Source organism: Erinaceus europaeus, chromosome 17, assembly GCF_950295315.1.
Source record: "Erinaceus europaeus chromosome 17, mEriEur2.1, whole genome shotgun sequence".
NCBI lineage: Eukaryota > Metazoa > Chordata > Mammalia > Eulipotyphla > Erinaceidae > Erinaceus > Erinaceus europaeus.
Genome location: NC_080178.1, coordinates 53,819,348 through 53,838,360, shown reverse-complemented (window position 1 = coordinate 53,838,360; position 19,013 = coordinate 53,819,348). Strand labels below are relative to the sequence as shown.

At 48.3% G+C, this 19,013-nt stretch overlaps 1 protein-coding gene and 1 long non-coding RNA gene across 5 annotated transcripts in view; both read left to right on the top strand.

Moving 5' to 3' along the window:
• LOC103126763 (NADP-dependent malic enzyme, mitochondrial) overlaps window positions 1-6,750 on the top strand; it is a 96,652-nt gene extending 89,902 nt beyond the window's left edge. For 3 of the 4 annotated variants that reach the window (XM_060177390.1, XM_016194587.2, XM_007537673.3), the window contains 6 exons: window positions 61-174; window positions 1,249-1,354; window positions 2,999-3,141; window positions 3,395-3,568; window positions 4,862-4,960; window positions 6,521-6,750. In XM_060177390.1, the coding sequence (XP_060033373.1) occupies window positions 61-174; window positions 1,249-1,354; window positions 2,999-3,141; window positions 3,395-3,568; window positions 4,862-4,960; window positions 6,521-6,682 (798 nt within the window). In that variant the 3' untranslated portion in view covers window positions 6,683-6,750. The remainder of the gene's footprint in view (window positions 1-60; window positions 175-1,248; window positions 1,355-2,998; window positions 3,142-3,394; window positions 3,569-4,861; window positions 4,961-6,520) is intronic. The other variant, XM_016194586.2, reaches the window with a different exon arrangement.
• Window positions 1-19,013, top strand: part of LOC107523674 (uncharacterized) — a 591,794-nt gene that overhangs the window by 436,769 nt on the left and 136,012 nt on the right. The gene's annotated exons all lie outside the window — the stretch shown is intronic.

Genomic DNA, 19,013 nt, shown 5'->3' with positions numbered 1-19,013 from the left:
AGGGAGGAGGGTTGGCTGCTGACTCCCTGGGTCTGATCTTGTCCTGTGTGGCACCCCCAGGCTGCCCTGGGCATCGCTCACCTCCTGGTCATGGCCCTGGAGAAGGAAGGCGTCCCTGCAGCTGAGGCCACCAAGAAGATCTGGATGGTGGATTCCAGGGGACTCATTGTCAAGGTGGGTTGGCCTGGGGGCAAGACATGGGGTGTCTTACAGCAGCTGGAGATGGGGTGCTCACCTGTGAGGAGGCAAGTCTGGCAGGCAGGAGAGAGAGGAGGAGGAGGAGGCGGGCAGGACCTGATCTTTATTTGGATTGATGGATTGATTGATTTTGCCACCAGGGTTACCACTGGGGCTCAGTGCCTACACTGCTTCATTAGTTCTGGCTGCCTTTTTTATGTAGAGGGAAAGAGATAGAGAGAAATAGAAAGGGAGAAAAGGAGAGAGAAACAGAGAAAAAGGTAATTACACTGCATCACAGAGTGATCCCACTCAGAAGTCACTTAGAATCTGAACTCAAGTCCCAGATTCCACTAGCTTAGAAAACTGGGGAGAGGGACCCGCGAGACTGTTCAAAGGTCAGAGCTGAAAATGTAAAAACCGGAGCTAGGAGGTGGCACACCTGGTAGAGCACACACGTTCCCATTTGTGAGAACCTGGGTTCAGATGCCTGGTCCTGACCTGCAAAGAAAGTTTCCCAAACAGTAGAACAGGCTGAAGATGTCTCTCTTTACTCCCTTGCTATCACTCTCTGTCTCTATAAAAGAAGGGAGAAAAAAGAAAAGAAAAGAAAAGAAAAGAAAAGGAGGAGTGGGGAGGAAGGAAAGAAGGAAGAAGGAAATAGTGACTTCCATGAGTAGTGGAGTTATGTAAGCACTGAGCCTGGGCAATGACAATGCTGGCAATAATAATAATAATAATAATATTGTTATTATTATTATTAAAGTATAAGAACCATGGATACCTGCATCTGAGAGCCATATATTTCAGTGGGCAGGGTGTATGCCTTGCCATGCACTTGAATCACATTCAAACCCTAGCATCACATGGGAGGGTGTCACTGTACTGGGAGAAGCTCTGGTGCTGTGGTGACTCCCCTTCTCTGTGTGTGTGTGTATGTGTGTGTGTGTGTGTGCTTCTCTGTCTCTTTTTCTCTCTCAGAAAGAAGTACATAGAGTGCGCTCTGTGGCTCAAATACAGCAACTCTCCCCAGGTTCCTCACAGCTACACCCTTTCTTTCTGTCTTTGCAGGGGAGGAGTCATCTGAGCCCTGAAAAAGAGACTTTTGCCCAGGACCATGCTGAGATGGGCTCCTTGGAGGAGGTGGTGCAGCAGGTGAAGCCCACAACCATCATAGGTAGGAGGGTCAGCCAGGCTCGGAGGTACTGAGACTCCATGCTAGCAAAGCTCTCCCTACTCAGGCCACATTTTTTGTTGAGAAGCTACTGGGTAAAAGTCTTGGGACTATGGGCATAGCAGGGGCCCTCCTGGCAGAGTGCACACGTGACCAGACTTGAAGGCCTGAGTTCAAGTTCCATGTTATCAAAGGGAGCTGCTGCAGGACGGGAGCTTCCCAAAGGTGGAGCTATTCTGCAGTGTCCCCCTTCTCTCTGTGTCTCTCTTTGGAGGAAATAGGGGAAAGGGGGCCACTGTTGGAGTTGTGCAGACACAGAGTCCCAACAAGAACCCTGATGGCAAAAAATAAAATAAAATAAAATATTGTAGTATTATAGGATTGGACTGAGAAGAGAGAGTTTGAGTCAATCACCTGACCCTGGGTTCAAGCCCTGGTATCCTGCCACCAGGAGAGCTCCATGGATAATAGGGTGATGCCATGGTGTCTTTCTCTCTCTGTCTTTCTCACCTCTCCCTCAGATATTACATGGAGGGGATTGACTGGGGTGTAAGTGGTATCGCATGTGACAGTGTTCCCCCACCCTGTTCCAAAGCCAGAACACTGAGGCTTCCAGCAGGGCTCAGACACCTTCCATGCCTGAGGATCTGAGGTCCCAGGGACAACCCTGGTGCCACCAGAAGCCGTAGTAGTAGTAGTAGCAGTAGTAGTAATAGCAGTAGCAGTAGCAGTAACAGTAGCAGCAGCAGCAGCAGTAGTAGAGTAGTAGTAGTAGTAGTAATAGTAGTAGTAGCAGTAGTAGAGTAGTAGTAGTAGTAATAGTAGTAGTAGCAGTAGTAGAGTAGTAGTAGTAGTAATAGTAGTAGTAGCAGTAGTAGAGTAGTAGTAGTAGTAGTAATAGTAGTAGTAGAGTAGTAGTAGTAGTAGCAGTAGTAGAGTAGTAGTAGTAATAGTAGTAGTAGCAGTAGTAGAGTAGTAGTAGTAATAGTAGTAGTAGCAGTAGTAGAGTAGTAGTAGTAATAGTAGTAGTAGCAGTAGTAGAGTAGTAGTAGTAATAGTAGTAGTAGCAGTAGTAGAGTAGTAGTAGTAATAGTAGTAGTAGCAGAAGTAGAGTAGTAGTAGTAGTAGTAATAGTAGTAGTAGCAGTAGTAGAGTAGTAGAGTAGTAGTAGTAGCAGTAGTAGAGTAGTAGAGTAGTAGTAGTAGCAGTAGTAGAGTAGTAGTAGTAGCAATAGTAGTAGTAGCAGTAGTAGAGTAGTAGTAGTAATAGTAGTAGTGGCAGTAGTAGAGTAGTAGTAGTAATAGTAGTAGTAGCAGTAGTAGAGTAATAGTAGTAGTAATAGTAGTAGTAGCAGTAGTAGAGTAATAGTAGTAGTAATGGTAGTAGTAGCAGTAGTAGAGTAATAGTAGTAGTAATAGTAGTAGTAGCAGTAGTAGAGTAGTAGTAGTAGCAGTAGTAGAGTACTAGTAGGAGTAGTAGTAATAGTAGTAGCAGTAGTAGTAGTAGCAGTAATAGAGTAGTAGTAGCAGTAGCAGTAGCAGTAGCAGTAGCAGTAGTAGCAGTAGTAGTAGTAATCAACAAATTTAGCTATACTGGCCAAGATCAAATAATCCAGCTGTGACTCCTCCCTCATGTGCCGGCTCCCAGGTGTGGCAGCTGTGGCTGGTGCCTTCACAGAGCAACTCCTCAGGGACATGGCCTCTTTCCATGAGCGTCCCATCATCTTCGCTCTGAGCAACCCCACCAGCAGGGCCGAGTGCACAGCTGAGCAGTGCTACCGCGCCACCCAGGTCAGCAGGCCCTTACCAGGCGGGCAGATGAGCCCTCCAGGGGAAGATGACCCGGGGCCTGGGAGCCTGGAGGAGGCATGGACATGACCCAAGAGCAGTGGGGCTGGCAGACAAGTGGGTGGGTGTCCAAGTGGACAGGTGAATGGGCAGACAGGTGGGCATCTGGAGGGCAGGTAGGTGGGCAGGCTGAGATAGGCAGGCTCTGGGACCTAGCAGGGGGCTCCCAGCTCTGTCCCCCTACCCCCCACCCTAGGGCCGTGGCATCTTTGCCAGCGGCAGCCCCTTTGAGCACGTGACCCTGGAAGATGGCCGCACCTTGATGCCTGGGCAGGGCAACAATGCCTACGTGTTCCCAGGGCTGGCACTGGGTGTCATCGCAGGTGGTGTGCGGCACATCCCTGATGAGCTCTTCCTCCTCACTGCAGAGGTAGGCCACCTGCTGGGGAAGCCCCCAGAAACTTTCCAGAAGGAAAGGTAGGGTGCATGTCTGAATATCTGTCCCAACTTAGAAAAGGGGGGTGGATACCCCTCCAGGTAAAGTGTGGAAAAGAAGTTCCTTTCTGTTCTTGTCACCAGCTTCAGCACACTGGGCTAACTTTTTCAGATAAAGGAGGGAGAGGGGAGAGGCCCCAGAGCCCCAAAGCTTCCCCGGTGCTGTGGGAGCTGGGCCTGGACTGGGTCTCACATCTGGCAAAGCCCGTGTGTTCCCAGGTGAGTTAGCTCCCTGGCCCTGATACAGTCATTGTAGTTTGTGTGTTGGTTTGAATTGATTTTCTCATTATGGAACACAGCTCAGCTCTGGTTGATGGTGGTGGGCAGGGATGGAACCTGGGATCTCAGAGCCTCAGGCTGGAAAGTCTTTTGAAGCACAATGCTTGTTGTCTCCTTGGTCCCAGAAGATTATTTTTCCCACTTTTTAAAATTTGTGATTAATAGTAAGTTATAAGATTTTACAGTGTATATTTTAACACCACACTCATCACCAAAGTTCTGTATCCCCACCCTTCCACCTCCCAAAGATAACCACCATAGTTCTCACAAGTCTTAGAAAATTTGCTGCTTCAGCTGCTGCTTCTCCTCCTCCTCCTCTTTCTTCTCCTCCTCTTCTTTCTTCTCCTCCTCCTTTTTTCAAGTTCATCTGTACCAAATCTCTAGATTTCATATGAGGGAAACCATCTGATAGATATCTTTTATCTTACTTGTCTCACTAAGCATAATCACCTCTAGTTCCATCCATGTTGTCCCAAAGGTCACAATGTCAAGTTTTTTTGGTCGTAGAGTAGTATTCCGTGGAATATATATCCTGGAACTTGCTCAGCCCACCATTTCTTGATGAGCATTTAGGCTGCTTCCACTCTTAGAAGACTCTGTACTGGATGTGCTTCATGGATTCTTTCTGGACAACTCTGGGCATTCATAAGAACAGCTATATTTGACTAAATATTTATTTTGATAGTGGCGGAGAGAGAGAGACTGCTCAGCTCTGGCACATGCAAGGCGCACCCTTGGGCTTGGGGTGCCTGTACTCAACTGCTGGATTGTCTCCCTGTTGTAGTGAGTGAAGCTGTTTTTGAGAGTTTATTCAGTACCAACCTCCCCGGACCCCTCACCAAGCCAAGGCTCAGACTTTGGCTTTGCTCTGGAAATGGCCAAACTCAGCTTGTTTCTCTCTTCCCACTCCCTCCTCCCCTCCCCAACCTCACCGCCCCCCCCCCCACAGCAAATTGCCCAGGAGGTGTCTGAGCAGCACCTGTCGCAGGGGAGACTGTATCCGCCCCTCAGCTCCATCAGAGATGTGTCTCTGAGAATCGCCATCAAGGTGAGGACCTCTGCTCTGTGGCACTGGCAGGGAGGCAAGTGGCCTTCTCTGTGGCTTGAGGGAGGAGGGGAAAATGGTGCAGAGGAAGCTGGGAGTGTGCTGCCTGGGCTGTCTCCTCCTTGCTTCCTGCCAGCCATGCTCTCACCCAGGGCTCCCACATATGTTTGTACACACACAGGTATGTGAGGACATGGCTGCACATGTGTATACATGTGTGTCTTATGCATGCACATATGTGTGAATGCATATGTGTACACACAGAAGACTGTATGGAACCAGAAATGGGACCTGAGAGGTCAGGCCATGAGCATAAATAAGAGGGGCCAGGTGGTGGCTCACCTCGCAGAGAGCACAAGTTACCCAGGTTCAAGCCACAATCCCTATCTACAGCGGGAGCATCATGAGCAGTGGAGCAGTGCTGCAGGTGGCTCCCCTTCTGTCTCTCCCTCTAATTCTGTATCTCACTTCTATCTCCCACTATCTCTGTCTCATTAAAAAATTAGTGGCCACAGGGACTAGTGGAGTCATGCAGGCACTGAATCCCAGAAATATCCCTGGTGGAAAAAACAAATGTGGAGCAGTGAAGTTATCTTTGATGATTCCAGGAGTGCTCAGGACATTATTATATTGTTATTTCTATTAATATACATATACATGTATATCTTACATCTTTTTTGTTGATTAAAATATTTTTTTACTGTTTTGTTGGCTGGATAGTGGTTTACAGGACAGTTGTTGACACATGGGTACAATGTCTCATCTGCAGAACACTCTCAATCCTAACTTAGGTTCTTCTGTTCCATCGTGCACCAGAAACCCTCCCTCCAAGCTCCCCACAGCCCTTTTGCTGCCTCCTTCCCAAAAATCCTTTGCTGTTTTTGTGCAATACATGAAACTCAGTTCAATTTTACTTGTTTTCCCTTTCTGTCCTTGACTGTTAAGATCTGCCTGTGAGTGAGATCATCCAGTATTCATCCTTCTCTTTGGGGATGATCTTATTTCACATGATTATTTCAACTTCCATCCACAATGAGGAAAAGGAGATGACCTTGTCATTTTTAACAGCTGATCAGTGTTCCACCAGTGCTCCAATTTCTTAGCGACTCATCTGTCATTGGGCATCTGGTTGCTTCGAAACTTGGGTTGATACAAATAGTGCTGCTATGAACATACCTGTAGTATTTATTTCCCAAGTCATTCTTAATATTTATAATATTTATTGGCTAGAATCAGAAATTGAGAGGGAAGAGGGAGATGGAGACAGAGACACACCTGCAGCACTGCTCTATCACATGTGCAGCGTGTCCCCTGCAGATGGGGACTGGGAGCCTGAGCCCTGGTCACTGCGCATTACAATGATAGCACGTGTAGCAAGTGTGCTCAACCAGATGTGCTATTATTACCTGGTCCCATATTATTGTTTCTGTGTTTTTTCATTTCCTAGAATTGAATTGAAGAGCTTCATAGCATATAGTCCTCCTAACTGTCCCTGCTCCCCTAGCTGGTGCTCTCCTTAGGGGCACACTAAACCCCTTAATCCCCCACCCCCACCCCTCACAGGTCCTTGACTATGCCTACAAGCACAACCTGGCCACCTACTACCCGGAACCTTTGGACAAGGAGGTGTTTGTTCGCTCCCTGGTCTACACTCCTGACTACGACTCCTTCTCACTGGACAACTACACATGGCCGAGGGAAGCCATGAGTGTGCAGATGGTCTGATGCCATTTCTGCAGGGCTGGGGGCAGGGGCAAGGGAGGGACACCCACAATACAGATGACCTCTGATGGCTGTCCTTGTCACTGTCTATCCCTAAACTCTCTGTGCAAGAGCAGAAGCCCAGGGACATCTTGTCCCACAGGCCCTAAATGCCCATCTTTTTAGAAACTCCCTCCACATCTGGCTTAAGGATTTCTCCAGACTTTCTGTTGCCAGCCCTGAACCTAAGTTTGTGAGAAATCTAAAAGCCCCACCTGGACCTCGGCCCTGGCAGTGCCCATGACTGCTGGTGGGGAGAGAAGTGTGGTGTGGGGAGTCACTTGGCCAGGAGAGAGTGGTTCAGGGCATGCAGCTGAGCAGTGAGAGAGCAGAGTGGTGGAGCAGTGACTAAAATACACGAGTCACAAGCATGAGATCCTGAGTTCAGTCCTTGACATCGAGTGTGCCAGTGATGTCACTGCATGACACAGGAAGCAGACACTCAGGAAACCCCTGCTGCCTGCTCTGCCTAGAGCCACACTGCCATCTGTCAGCCACAACAGGCCCCTTTGGCCCAGGTCTTAGTCTCCCCATATCTCCCAGTGTGCTGACACTCAGTGTAGTGTCCCCAAAGCATAGCTCTGTCCCATGACTCCTGTATTTGGGTTGAAAGATTCATGGAGGTTGGGGGGTGTTCCAGAACATTCATTCCTTCAGAAAAGTCCAGGCTTAGGAAGGCATGATCAGATTCACAAATAACTGTTCTGGAGGAGAGAGGCAGAAAATAGCTCTTCATACTAAGGCCCTGGGTTCGAACCCCAGTACCACATGGGAGCACATGGGAGTAAAATGGGTGGGGTGCTTCATGGTCAGGGGAACAGAGCTAGGGTAACTTTAGTCTCTCTCCCACTCTGGAAAAAGTGAAACATTTGAAGCTGGAGGCCTCTGAGCAATGGAATTACACAAGCACAGGGCCTTGGGCTCCTTGCCCTTAGCTACAGAAAGCTGTTACACGCAGGGACCCAGGAGGGGGCTGTGATAAAGCCTTGATGTAGGAGACCCCGAGTTGGAGACCTACCACTAAATGGGAGCACCCTGGACAAAGGCCAGTGGAGGGCTGGCAGAAAAGCTTCCCTGAACAGAGGCCTGCTTGGCCCTACACTCAGCCCTGGCTAGAGCCCAACCCCCACCACACTGGAGGAAGCTGCCCTGCTGGGGTCTTTCCTGCTCTCCCTCTGTCTGAAAGAATTGCCTGGAGTGCTGAAGCCCTGGATGAGACTCCATGGATGGTGGAACAGTATTTTGATCTTGTCTTCTCTCTAAAAATAAAGACTTACAAATTGTCCGGGAAGGTAGCTCAGTCACAATGAGCAGGCATGAGGCCCCTGGATTCCTCCTGGAACAAGGCACCACATTAGATAAAAAAAAAAAAAAAAAAAAAAAAAAAACTATCGACTGGAAAAATAGCTCAGTAGAACAGTGTGCTGCTTTGTCATGTGCTTGACCCTGGTTCAAACCTGGCACCCCCAGAATTGAGGGAAATTCAGTGCTGTTTCTGTCTCCCAAAAAGTCAGCCCAGAGTGGTGACGTTTTCATGACCAAAAAAAGAAAAAGAAAAAGAAAAAATATTAAGAGCAAGCAGGCACATTGAAAAGTTTTATTGTTTTAACATCAATTCCAAGAGGAGGTTGAGCTTTTTTAGAAAAGATTGTGGGTGATACACAAGGAGGGTACAGGCACAAGCAGGGATGCACCCCAGGCAAGGTGAGGCTGGGTGCCTCTTCCCCAGCTTCTTTGGCAGCAGATGCTGTGGGGAGCATGGACTGGGTGCCAAGGGCATGAGAATGAAGACAGCACTGCACAGCTTGGGGTAAGACTGGGGTCACCCTCCCCAGCTGCCCTGGAATTCAGTGATATGGGGTCAAGGGTGAGCTTGGAGGATAGGAGGCTGCACTGGGGAGTAAGAGTAGTTGGAGTGGACTGAGGGGAGGGGGTAGAGTGGGGGGAAGGAGGTTGGTGGAGTGAGGTGGAATGGGGAGGGTTGGAATGGAGGGAGAAAGGTGGAATTGGAAAGGGAGTGGGTTGGAGGAGGGGTAGAGTGGTGGAGAGTGAGTGGAATGGAGGACATGGTAAAGTGGGGAGTGGTGGTTTGGGGGAGGGGTAGAGTGGGGGAGAATGGGTGGAATGGCGGAGGGGTTGAAGTGGGAAGGGGTGGTTTGGGGGAGGAGTAAAGTGGGGGAGAGGGAATGGAATGGGAGAGGGTTGGAGTGGGGAGGGAGGAGGAATGGGGAGGGGGTGGGTTCAGGGAGGAGTAGAGTGAGGGGTGTGGTATTTGAATGGGGGAGGGGTGGGATGGGGATGGGTTGGAATAGAGGAATGGGGAGGGTTGGGGGAGGGGTTTAGACTGGCAGATAGGGGAGTTTAGTGGGAGGGATGAGAATGGTCAGGTGTTGGCTGGGGGGTGAGGACAGATGCATAATCCAGAGTTAGGCTGGGAGCACCCTCTCCAGCTGTCCTGGTATCAGGGTTGTGAGGTTGACAGTGGACTGGGGGTGGGCTGTGGTGCTGGACTAGTCCGAGGGGATCTGTGGCCAAGAGAGGGGAGGACTGGTGGGTGAAGGGAGTGAGGAGAGTTCACCACATCCAGTGACTCTGGGTGCCTTCTCCCCAGCTGCCCTGAGGGTGCACTGGGAGAGTGTAAGGAGGGTGGTTGGGTTGGGAGTGATGAAAGGGGTAGAGGCAGGTTGAGTGATAGGGGTAGAGGGTGGGGGTGAGGGATTTTTGAGTGGGGTGAATCCTCCCTCTACCCCTCCCACCCCCCAGTCCACCCCTAACCCCCAGGCCCTGCTACCAGGACAACTGAGGAGAAGGCACCCAGCCTAACTGGCTGTGATGTTCAGTCCTGGTCCTCAATGCCCACCCCCCACCACTCCACCCCTCCTCCACACTCAACACCCCTTCACCCCAACTACCCTCCTTTCACCACCACCCCATCTCCTGTCCACCTTCAACCCCATGTCCCTGGCTGCCAGGGAAGCTGGGTGCCTCCCAGCTGCTCTGGCAGCAGGTATTGTGGGCCTGAAGGTAGAAGGGAGATGGGGTGGTGGAAGGAGGGCTGGAGGGTGGAGGGGTTTTGAGTGGGGGGAGGGGTGCAGTGGTGGGGGCCGGGGTAAAATCAGCACAGCACAGCCAGTGTTAGGCTGGGTGCCTTGTCCTCAGCTGTCCTGGTAGCAGGTGCTGTGGGGTTGAGGGTGGACTGGGGGGTGGGGTGGGCAGAGGGTGAACTAATGGGAGGAGGGTTGGGTGGAGGGTAGGGGGGGTGTGGTAAGAGGAGGGGATGGACAGGTGGGGGGTGGAGGGAGGGTGGACTAATGAGAGTGGGAGGGGGTCTAATGAGGAAGGTGAGAGGACTGGTGGGAGGAGGGGGTTGAAACATCAGTCAGGGTGAGGCTGGGTGTCTCTCCTCCCTAGCAGCAGGTACAGTGGATGAGGATGGACTGGGAAGGTGGAGGGAGGAGGCTGGACTTAGAGAGGGGGGTCCAAAGAGTGGAAGGTTGTTTGCACTGGTTCAGGGGGAGGCAATACACCAAAGCCAAATGGAGGCTGGGTGGCTCTCCCCAGCCACTCTGGCAATGGGTAGCTTTAGGGCTGAGAATGGACAGAAATTGGGGGTGGAGGGAGGGTGGAGTAATGGTTGGGTGCTTTGATGGGGGGAGCCCAGTGGGGGTGAGCTGAATGGACTGGTGGGTGGTGGTGGACTGGGAGGAGAGGGGTTCAGTAAGGGAGAGGTGTGGATTTGGAGGGGAGGGGGTAGACTGGGGGGGTAGAGTGAGGGTGAGGACAGCACACCACAGCCAGGGTGGTGTGGGGTGAGGGTGGACTATGGGGGGTGGGTAGTGGACTCTGTGTGGATGTGGACATGGACTGGGGCAAGGGAGGTGGACTGCAGGGTGGATGGTGGATGAGGGGAGGGTGGTGGATGGGGGAAAGGAGGTGGACTACAGGGGAGGGTGTTGGATGAGGGGAGGGTGGTTGATGGAGGGAGTGGGTGAACTGCAGGGAGGGTGGTGGGTGAGGGGAGGGTGGTGGATGGGGAGAAGGGGGACAGACTACAGGGAGGGTGGTGGGCTGGGGTAGGGGTCAACTGGGGTATGAGGGGATGGCCAAGGGAGGGATGAAGTGGACTGTGAGGGAAGGGAATCTGAGGGAGGAGGTTTGAGGGCAGTGCACCACAGCTCAGGTGAGGCTGGGTGCCTTCTCCCCTGCTACCCTGGCAGCGGTTGCTGTGAGGTTGAGGCTGGACTGGTGTCCGGGGTGGGGGTGGAGGACAGCACTCCACCCTAGGGTGAGGCTACATAACTCCTCCCCACAGCTGTCACATTATGTTCTGGGGTGCAGGTGGACTAGGGGGGAGGCTGGGAGTTGTCAGGCACATATGGATTCACAAAGGGAGGGAGGACAGACACAATCTCCTCTGCAAAATCCCAGATGGCATCCTGCTGGAGTCCCAAGACAACTGGGAGGCGAAGACCGGACTCTGGCTTCACATGAGCATGGGTGACCCTGGCAAGTGTTTGTTGTAGGGCCAGAAGTAGGTCTTGCCCTTGTTGGATGGGTCTCGCTGACACTGTTTGCAGCATTTGTTGTCATTACACTGATCCAAAATAAGTAGTTTGTCTGGGCCCTGGAGGGGAGGAAGCACAGGCAATGGTGAGAAGCCTTCCTCAAAACTGTGAAAAGGAGAAAAGGACAGCAACCCCCTCCCCAGTACCTGCTCCCCTTGCCCCCAGCCTGCCCTTCTCCTTTCACTCACTGCCACAAATGATGGGCCCGACATGGGAGAGGGGGAGGAAACACCTTCCACTAAAATCAAAACATCTTCTCTAGAACAGATTGTATCCCAGTGTAAATATAGCATGACGGTTCTGCAAAAGACTTGCATGCCTGAGGCTCTGAAGTTCCTGGTTCAATCCTCTGTATCATCATCAGCCAGAGTGAAGGAGTAGAGAGAGGAAGAAGAGTAGCAGGAGAGGAAGGAGGAGAAGGAGTTATCCATGGGTCACCCAGGATAACAATTCCTTAATTGGTCATTTAGAATATTTGGGACTGGGGAGACAGCACAGTGGTACTGCAAGTGACTTTCATTTCCTTTTATGTTCCAGTTTAATTCCCATTTCCACTATAGGCCTGACCTAAGGTCAGGGAAAAAAAAGTTCGGTATATTGAGGCTTTGATAGCGTCTGAAGGGACAGGCTCCATCTGATCTGGCAAGTTTTTCACCTTCTCAGTCAGGCACATGTCAACTTTCCCCATTGACAAATGAAAATAAGACAAAAGATCATTAGCCTTTCCCAGGCTAGCTGTCAACCTCCATGGCCCTGGGCCACTGCCTCTGCACCTGGGTGGTGAGTAGAGAGAGAGGGCTGAGGAGAGGGGACAGGCGCCTTCTGGAAGGATGGTCTGGGCCTGTTCCTGCTGGGTGTCTCACTTTGTATAGCACCCATTACCCATGACTCCATTCCTAACTGACTGCCCATTTACCCATGATTCTTCAGCTCTGCTCTTTGAACAGAACAGTTCATAAGCCAAGGATGGAAAGTCACTATCCGCGCTTCAAACTTGTTATTTCCAAAGAGAAATATCCCACACTCTGTTCCTCACCCTCCACAAAAGGAAAACAAAGCTTCCTTGAGTAAAGGCAGACCAAAACAGCCAAACCCTCTTCCCATCAATGAATCCCCACTCAAAATCGGTTTGTTTCCTTTAACTCATCTAAAAACTCATCTCATGGACCTACACTATGATCCTGCAATTCCTCTCCTGTGGATATATCCTAAGGAACACAACACACCTATCCAAAAAGATCTTTGTACACATACATTCTTAGCAGCACAATTTGTAATAGCCAAAACCTGGAAGCAGCCCAGGTGTCCAACAACAGATGAATGGCTGAGCAAGTTGTGTTCTATATACACAATGGAATACCACTGAGTGATTAAAAATGGTGACTTCACCATTTTCAGCTCATCTTGGATAGAGTATAAAGAAATCATTTTAAATGAAATAAGTCAGATACAGAAGGATGAATATGGGATAATCTCACTCCCAGGCAGAAGTTGAAAAACAAGATCAGAAGAGAAAGCACAAGTAGAACCAGAACTGCAGCTGCTGTATTGCACCAAAATAAATGACTCGGGTGCAGTGGGAGGAGAGTTCATGTCCAAAAAACGATGATAGAGCACCTAGTGGGGTTTGTATTGTTATGTGGAAAACTGAGAAATGCTATGCATGTACAAACTATTGTATTTACTGTTGAATGTGAAACATTAATCCCACATCCCATAAGGAGGCTTGTGACATGCAGTAGCCTCAGAAGTTGACTGGGGAGTTGAGATGAAAAGCAGGCTGGGGCGAGCTAGGGTCAGTCATGACACTCCATGTGTCCACACATGTTTCTACTAAGGTCGGTGTCAAGGGGTGGGGGATAAGAGGGAGAGAAAGGAGGAGAGGATTATGGTGAGGAAGGAAGGCCCAGGACCCTTAATTGTCTTGGTTTTTCTGGAGCATTTCTTTTTCTTGCTGCAGACTTTTTATGTGGCTGAGGATAACCTGTATTTTGTCGCCGGCAGCTGCTTCCACCTGTTGTTTAATACACTGAATATTTCTCTGCCACTTCTCAGCCTCCAGGGTCTTCTTATTTTTCCCGGTTACGGTGAAGTCTCCCAATGGCTCGTAGACAGCAAGTACAGAAGACCTGTTTTTTAGCTAGAACAGAGAGAGCCAGTGTGAAGGATGCAACATTGAGGTACACTGACAGACCCACTGAGAGGGGAAGTGTCACTCTTCTAAAGCTCACTGGCATCCCTTCAATCTGCCCTCCAGAGGGTGGGTTCAAACATTCCCAGACAGGGTTATATGCAAGAGAAGCAGAAGCAACTCTTACAGAAAAGTGGCATTTCTGATTCCTCTGTGATTTTATAGCATCTACAACACCAAGGTTATAAGCAACATTCTTCATGTGTTCTTCTTTTTCTTATTTTAGTCTCAACTTTTCAAGGAAATAGAAAATAAATGAAACAAACACACACTGGAAATGTCATTCTGTTTGTGAAGGCTACTAACCTCTCTCTCTACAAAGACTGCATTTCAAATGAGTCCAAACTGATTGGGCTTTTCTGTGTTTGAGTTGCTCCCTGAGAAAATGTTTCCCAGTTTCCTTTTGAAACCCAAGGCCTGGCAGCTCAAGCAAGCCAAGCAGAATGGCACCTGAAAATGTGTGGCTGTCTATGTTCTTCCCTGCACTCATGCAACAGAGGAGAGTAAACCCTCCACTCATTCTCTAAACACCTCCCCAATGCATTTATATAAGCTGTGAAGAGATCATAAAGTAGCTTTAGCTCCTAAACGTAGTGCACCAAACATGCCTTTAGTCTGTTCCTGGAAACCTGGCCATGACCCAAACTTCATTCTCACATGAAATGCCTGATTTGGCACACTGCCAGGCAGACATGCGCGGGACATCTGCAGTGGCCTTGTCTTGTCTGCTGCCCCCACTACACCACCTCTCAGTCAAAGCATTGCACTACCTGGTCTTTGAACGCAGTGTCCATTTCTCTCATGATCTGGTACTGAAGTAGAAATTGCTTGTCCTTCACTTCTTGTTTGTTCTTCATATTAGAATACAGTGCATTGTTGGCCTTCCTGCGTTGCATACACACGTAACAAAGTTCCTACAATGACACCAAGGGTCTGTTCCTGCCTTTTGCTTTCTTACCTTCACACTTCTTCCTGTGCTCCCCTCAAGACTGGATTTCTCCAGGAGTGTGTTTGATAAAAGGACATATGAACAGCGATCGGCACGATGGGTTTGATAGGCTGAGTCCTCGGGTTGCAGGAGTGGCCACAATTCCACTTGATGTGCAGGGTCTATGTTAACTCAGAACAAGGGTTCTCCCAGCCCTGTTTGTGTTCAGTGGTACCCACCCCCATCATTTGCTTGTCTGAGGAGACCAGTACCTGTCCTGCTTTCTCATGATCCCTACAAGTTGTAGTCTCAGAGGTCTTAGGTTCTGTTTTGGTGTTCTTTGATGGACTGGGTGGATGTGGCACACTATAAGAAAACAACAACAGGGAGTCGGGTGGTAGCACAACGAGTTAAGTGCACATGGCGCAAAGTGGAGGGACCCGGGTAAGGATCCCGGTTTGAGTTCCTGGCTCCCACTTGCAGGGGAGTCACTTCACAAGCGGTGAAGCAGAACTGCAGGTATCTATCTTTCTCTCTCTCTCTCTGTCTTCCCCTCCTCTCTCCATTTCTCTCTGTCCTATCCAACAATGACGACAACAATAAAGCAACAAGGGCAGCAAAAGGGAATAAATAAATATTAAAAAACAACAACACAATTTCACATCTAGAGTAACAATCATCTTAGAGGCAAATATAGCCAGTGGGAGATATCTCAGTGGTTCTCTTCAGAGCTCTGCATTGTAAAGGTTAGCGACCTGTGTGGCTGATAATCCTGGACTTCAATCCCAGCATGATTGTCTACACTTGACTTTTGAGCACTACTGACTGCACTTTCTCAGGCATGGGAGGTGCAGTGAACACACACACACACACACACACACACACACACACACACACACACACACACACACACCCTCTGCCTTTGGAATTAACATTCCAAAGCAAAGTTACTAAAGAAAGTAAGTGAGGTCTCCAGTGTATTTGGCACTGCTAATGACCATGCACACCTAGCTTCCCCCTGATAGACTGTGAGCCCTGGACATCCCTGCAGTCCTCACCATGGAGCACAAATGCAGGGACACCATGTGAAGGCATGGATGGAAACATCTAATATCCCTGAATCAAGATAAGACTCAGACTACAGTTAGTAAAGTGTGATCCCCACCCCCCACAAAAGACCAGCATGTTACCTTTTGGTTCTTGTTTTTGTAAAGACAGTCTTATTAGGCTCCACTGTGATAGGCAATATTACGGGTGCAATATTTCTAGATGCTGGAATGGGTTTTTGACCTGGAGGTTTAGGTAGAAAGTTGACTGCAGAATAAGAGATAGAGTTAAAGTTTCCTTTGAGGCTTTAATGGTCATATAGATACAATGAAGAGAGAAAAATACAATAGGAACATATAACACATTCTTACTCTACACCAACTGTGCTAAGTGCTTAATATAATGCATAATGGGCCAGGGAGATAACATAGTGGTTATGCAAAAGACTTTTTGTATGTGATGCTCTGAATTTGCAGGTTCGATCCCTGGCAGAAAGACACAGAGACAGAGAAATAGAGAGAGAAAGAGAGAGACAGAGAGAGAATGCAGAAATAACAACTTAATATAACAAATAAAATCTCTTTATGAAAGGAACAGTCCTCAAAACATTGTCTAGCAACTTGTAGCTATCTCTAGTAACTTAGAAAAAGTAAAAAAAACCTTTGTATTTCTACATATATTTCAACCAAAGTCACATCAGCTACAGACATGAGAACCCTACTATTTTATATTAAGCCATATAAGACAGTTGTAAAACTCGTACTCAGAATATGTGTGTGTGTGTGTGTGTGTGTGTGTGTGTGTGTGTGTATGTATATGGAGCATGTTACATGCAGCTCACTTGATGCATTTCTATTACCTACCTAGGCCATCCCCCTGCCCCAGTAGCCATCTGAACTTTGACTCTTTTAAGGAGTAGAGAGTCAGCAAAGAGTCTTAGTTGAGAATCTCAGGGATTTCAGTTAAGTAAGGTTTGATAGAAAATTCTAGAAGAGCTGATTCTTAGAAGGACATATTTCTTGGGAGTCAGGGGATTGCGCAGCTGGTGAAACGAACGTGGCACAAAACACAAGGACCGGTGTAAGGGTCCTGGTTCGAGCCCCTGGCTCCCCACCTGCAAAGGAGTCGCTTCAAAGGGAGTAAAGCAGATTTGCAGGTGTCTGTCTTTCTCTCCCCCTCTCTGCCTTCCCCTCCTCTCTCCATTTCTCTGTCCTACCCAACAATGACGACATCAATGACAATAACAACTACAACAATAAAAAAGGGCAACAAAACGGAAAATAATTAAAAAATAAAAAAAGTAAATCCTAAAAGAGCTCTTTCTTAGAAGAACACATTTCTTATAACTCTAATGGTACTGACTTTGGGCATAGGAGTTGCTCAGCAACAATTCCCTGCTGCTTAGCAGTAAAGAGATGACAGCTACAATCTTTGGCCTACCTTGCACATCGTCTTTGTCTGGCTTCATTTTTAACACGGATTTTCTCAGTTTGGATGGTTCGATTTTTTCCAGTGTTGCCTTATACTGCTTTAATTCAAATTCAATTCTAGGAATGGACCAAAATGTTTGCCTGCTTACTGGATCTGAATAAGACACTAGGAGAATTCTCAGTTCTGAGCAGCACCCCAGCCAGCCTGATAATACTGAAATAAACCTACTTCTCTCCCATGAGTGAGTGCCTGGATATTGTTATGCAGATGACACAGACTGAAGATGCTTTTCTCTTTTAGCCTCAGTCTGACTGTGACCTGCCTCTTCTAAACTGAGGTCTCAAAAGGTACTCATACTGGGGAGGGGGGGAAAGGGGATGCCTTTGGGTTTTGGTTTCAGATTGGATTTGTCTTTTTTAGTTCTGTCATCAGATCCAATACAGGGCTGTCAGAGTGGTATGTGGTTGGCAGAGAGTTTGGGAGGCCAGGGTTGATAGGTCCATGGAACCTGTGGGGCAAGGCACTCACCTGGGGAAGGAAAGAACACAGTTTGGATTTCTCTTCATCGTTTTGATGTTTGGTATAGTTGAACTGACATTTTGAGGTTTCTAGAAAATAGGGAGACAGGAGATTTATACCTGGTCTATAGTCCAGGACCCAGAGGACTCACAGGCTCCCTGGAAGCAATGCTAATGGAAGGCTGGCTTGTTGGGGCTTACCATCCATTTAAGAATGATCTCCCTACTCTTCTCCCAGGTCCAGCTTTCTAGGCCTTTTTCCAACTATGGCACCATTTCTCCAGACAATAACCTGCATCCACCTTCATATTAGCTGTTAGGCTCAGGCAAAATGGAATAAACCTAAAATAGACTTACCTGATTTTTCCAAACCAGAGACCCCAAATCTTCATCTGCAATATTCTTGCCTTCAGGTTCATGATTAGTCAACAATATGTTCAGCTTTCTATATTAACTCTTTTTCAGCCACCAGGTTCCAGATGATACCATGATGCCAACCTGACTTCCCTGGGCAGACGACTCCACCTGGAGCCACACCTATTTCAGATCTCTGCCCCACTAGGGAAAGAGAGAGTCAGGCTGGGAATATGGATTGACCAGCCAATGCCCATGTTCAGTGGGGAAGCAATTATAGAAGCCAGACCTTCCACCTTCTGCATCCCACAATGATCTTGAGTCCATACTCTCAGAGGGATAAAGAATAGGGAAGTTCCTTACCTATTTCCTATTATACTTACTCCCAAGATATTGTTATCAAAGCAAGGACTGCAAAAGCTCAATAAGGGCAAGAGACTGGCATACTTTAACAATGACTCTTTAGTCACTATAAGGCCACCCCATCAATCTGGGGCCCTAGTCTGGGAGTCCTGAGACTCCCAAACAGACATGATGGGCCTTGACCTCAAATAAATCCCTTTCTCCATTATTACTGGTCATGGTCATCTGTATCAGGAACAACAAAACAGATCTCTTTGTGGACCCCCACAGGACCTTGCCCTCAACTTGGATCAACAACAGTAGAGAATGTTCCATCCTCTGAAAGGAGGCTGGACCACATACTCTATGCTACAACTGAGGAAGATGGGTCCTAATTTTGTGGCAGCTTGGAATGTTCTTACTCATGACTACAGAATGTGAGCTCAGATCTATAGGGATACAGAAGTCAAATAGACTCCTAAACTGAATATGGGCCACAGTTCAGATCAAATTGATGGGGTTTACAGTCACTAATATTTATATACCTTTCCCACATTTGGAAGCTACTCTCTTCCCTGATCCAGCTTTCTGGTTCTTTTCCCAGCCATGACATCATCTCCCCAGACAATAACAAGGATCCATCTGCATATCAGATTTCAGGCTCAGGGAAAAAAAAAACTTGTATACCTATAGGCCCTTTGGAATATAACTAAAATGCAGACCACCCCCAACTCTTCATCTGCACCACTCTATCCTATAGGTTCATGATTAGTCAACAACATGTATGGCTTTATATGTTAACTCTCTTTTCATCCCCCAGGAGCCAGATGCTAGCATGACGTCAACCAGACTTCTGTGGACAGACGACTTCACCAATGTGTCCTGGAGCTCCTATTCCTCAGAACCCACCCCACTAGAG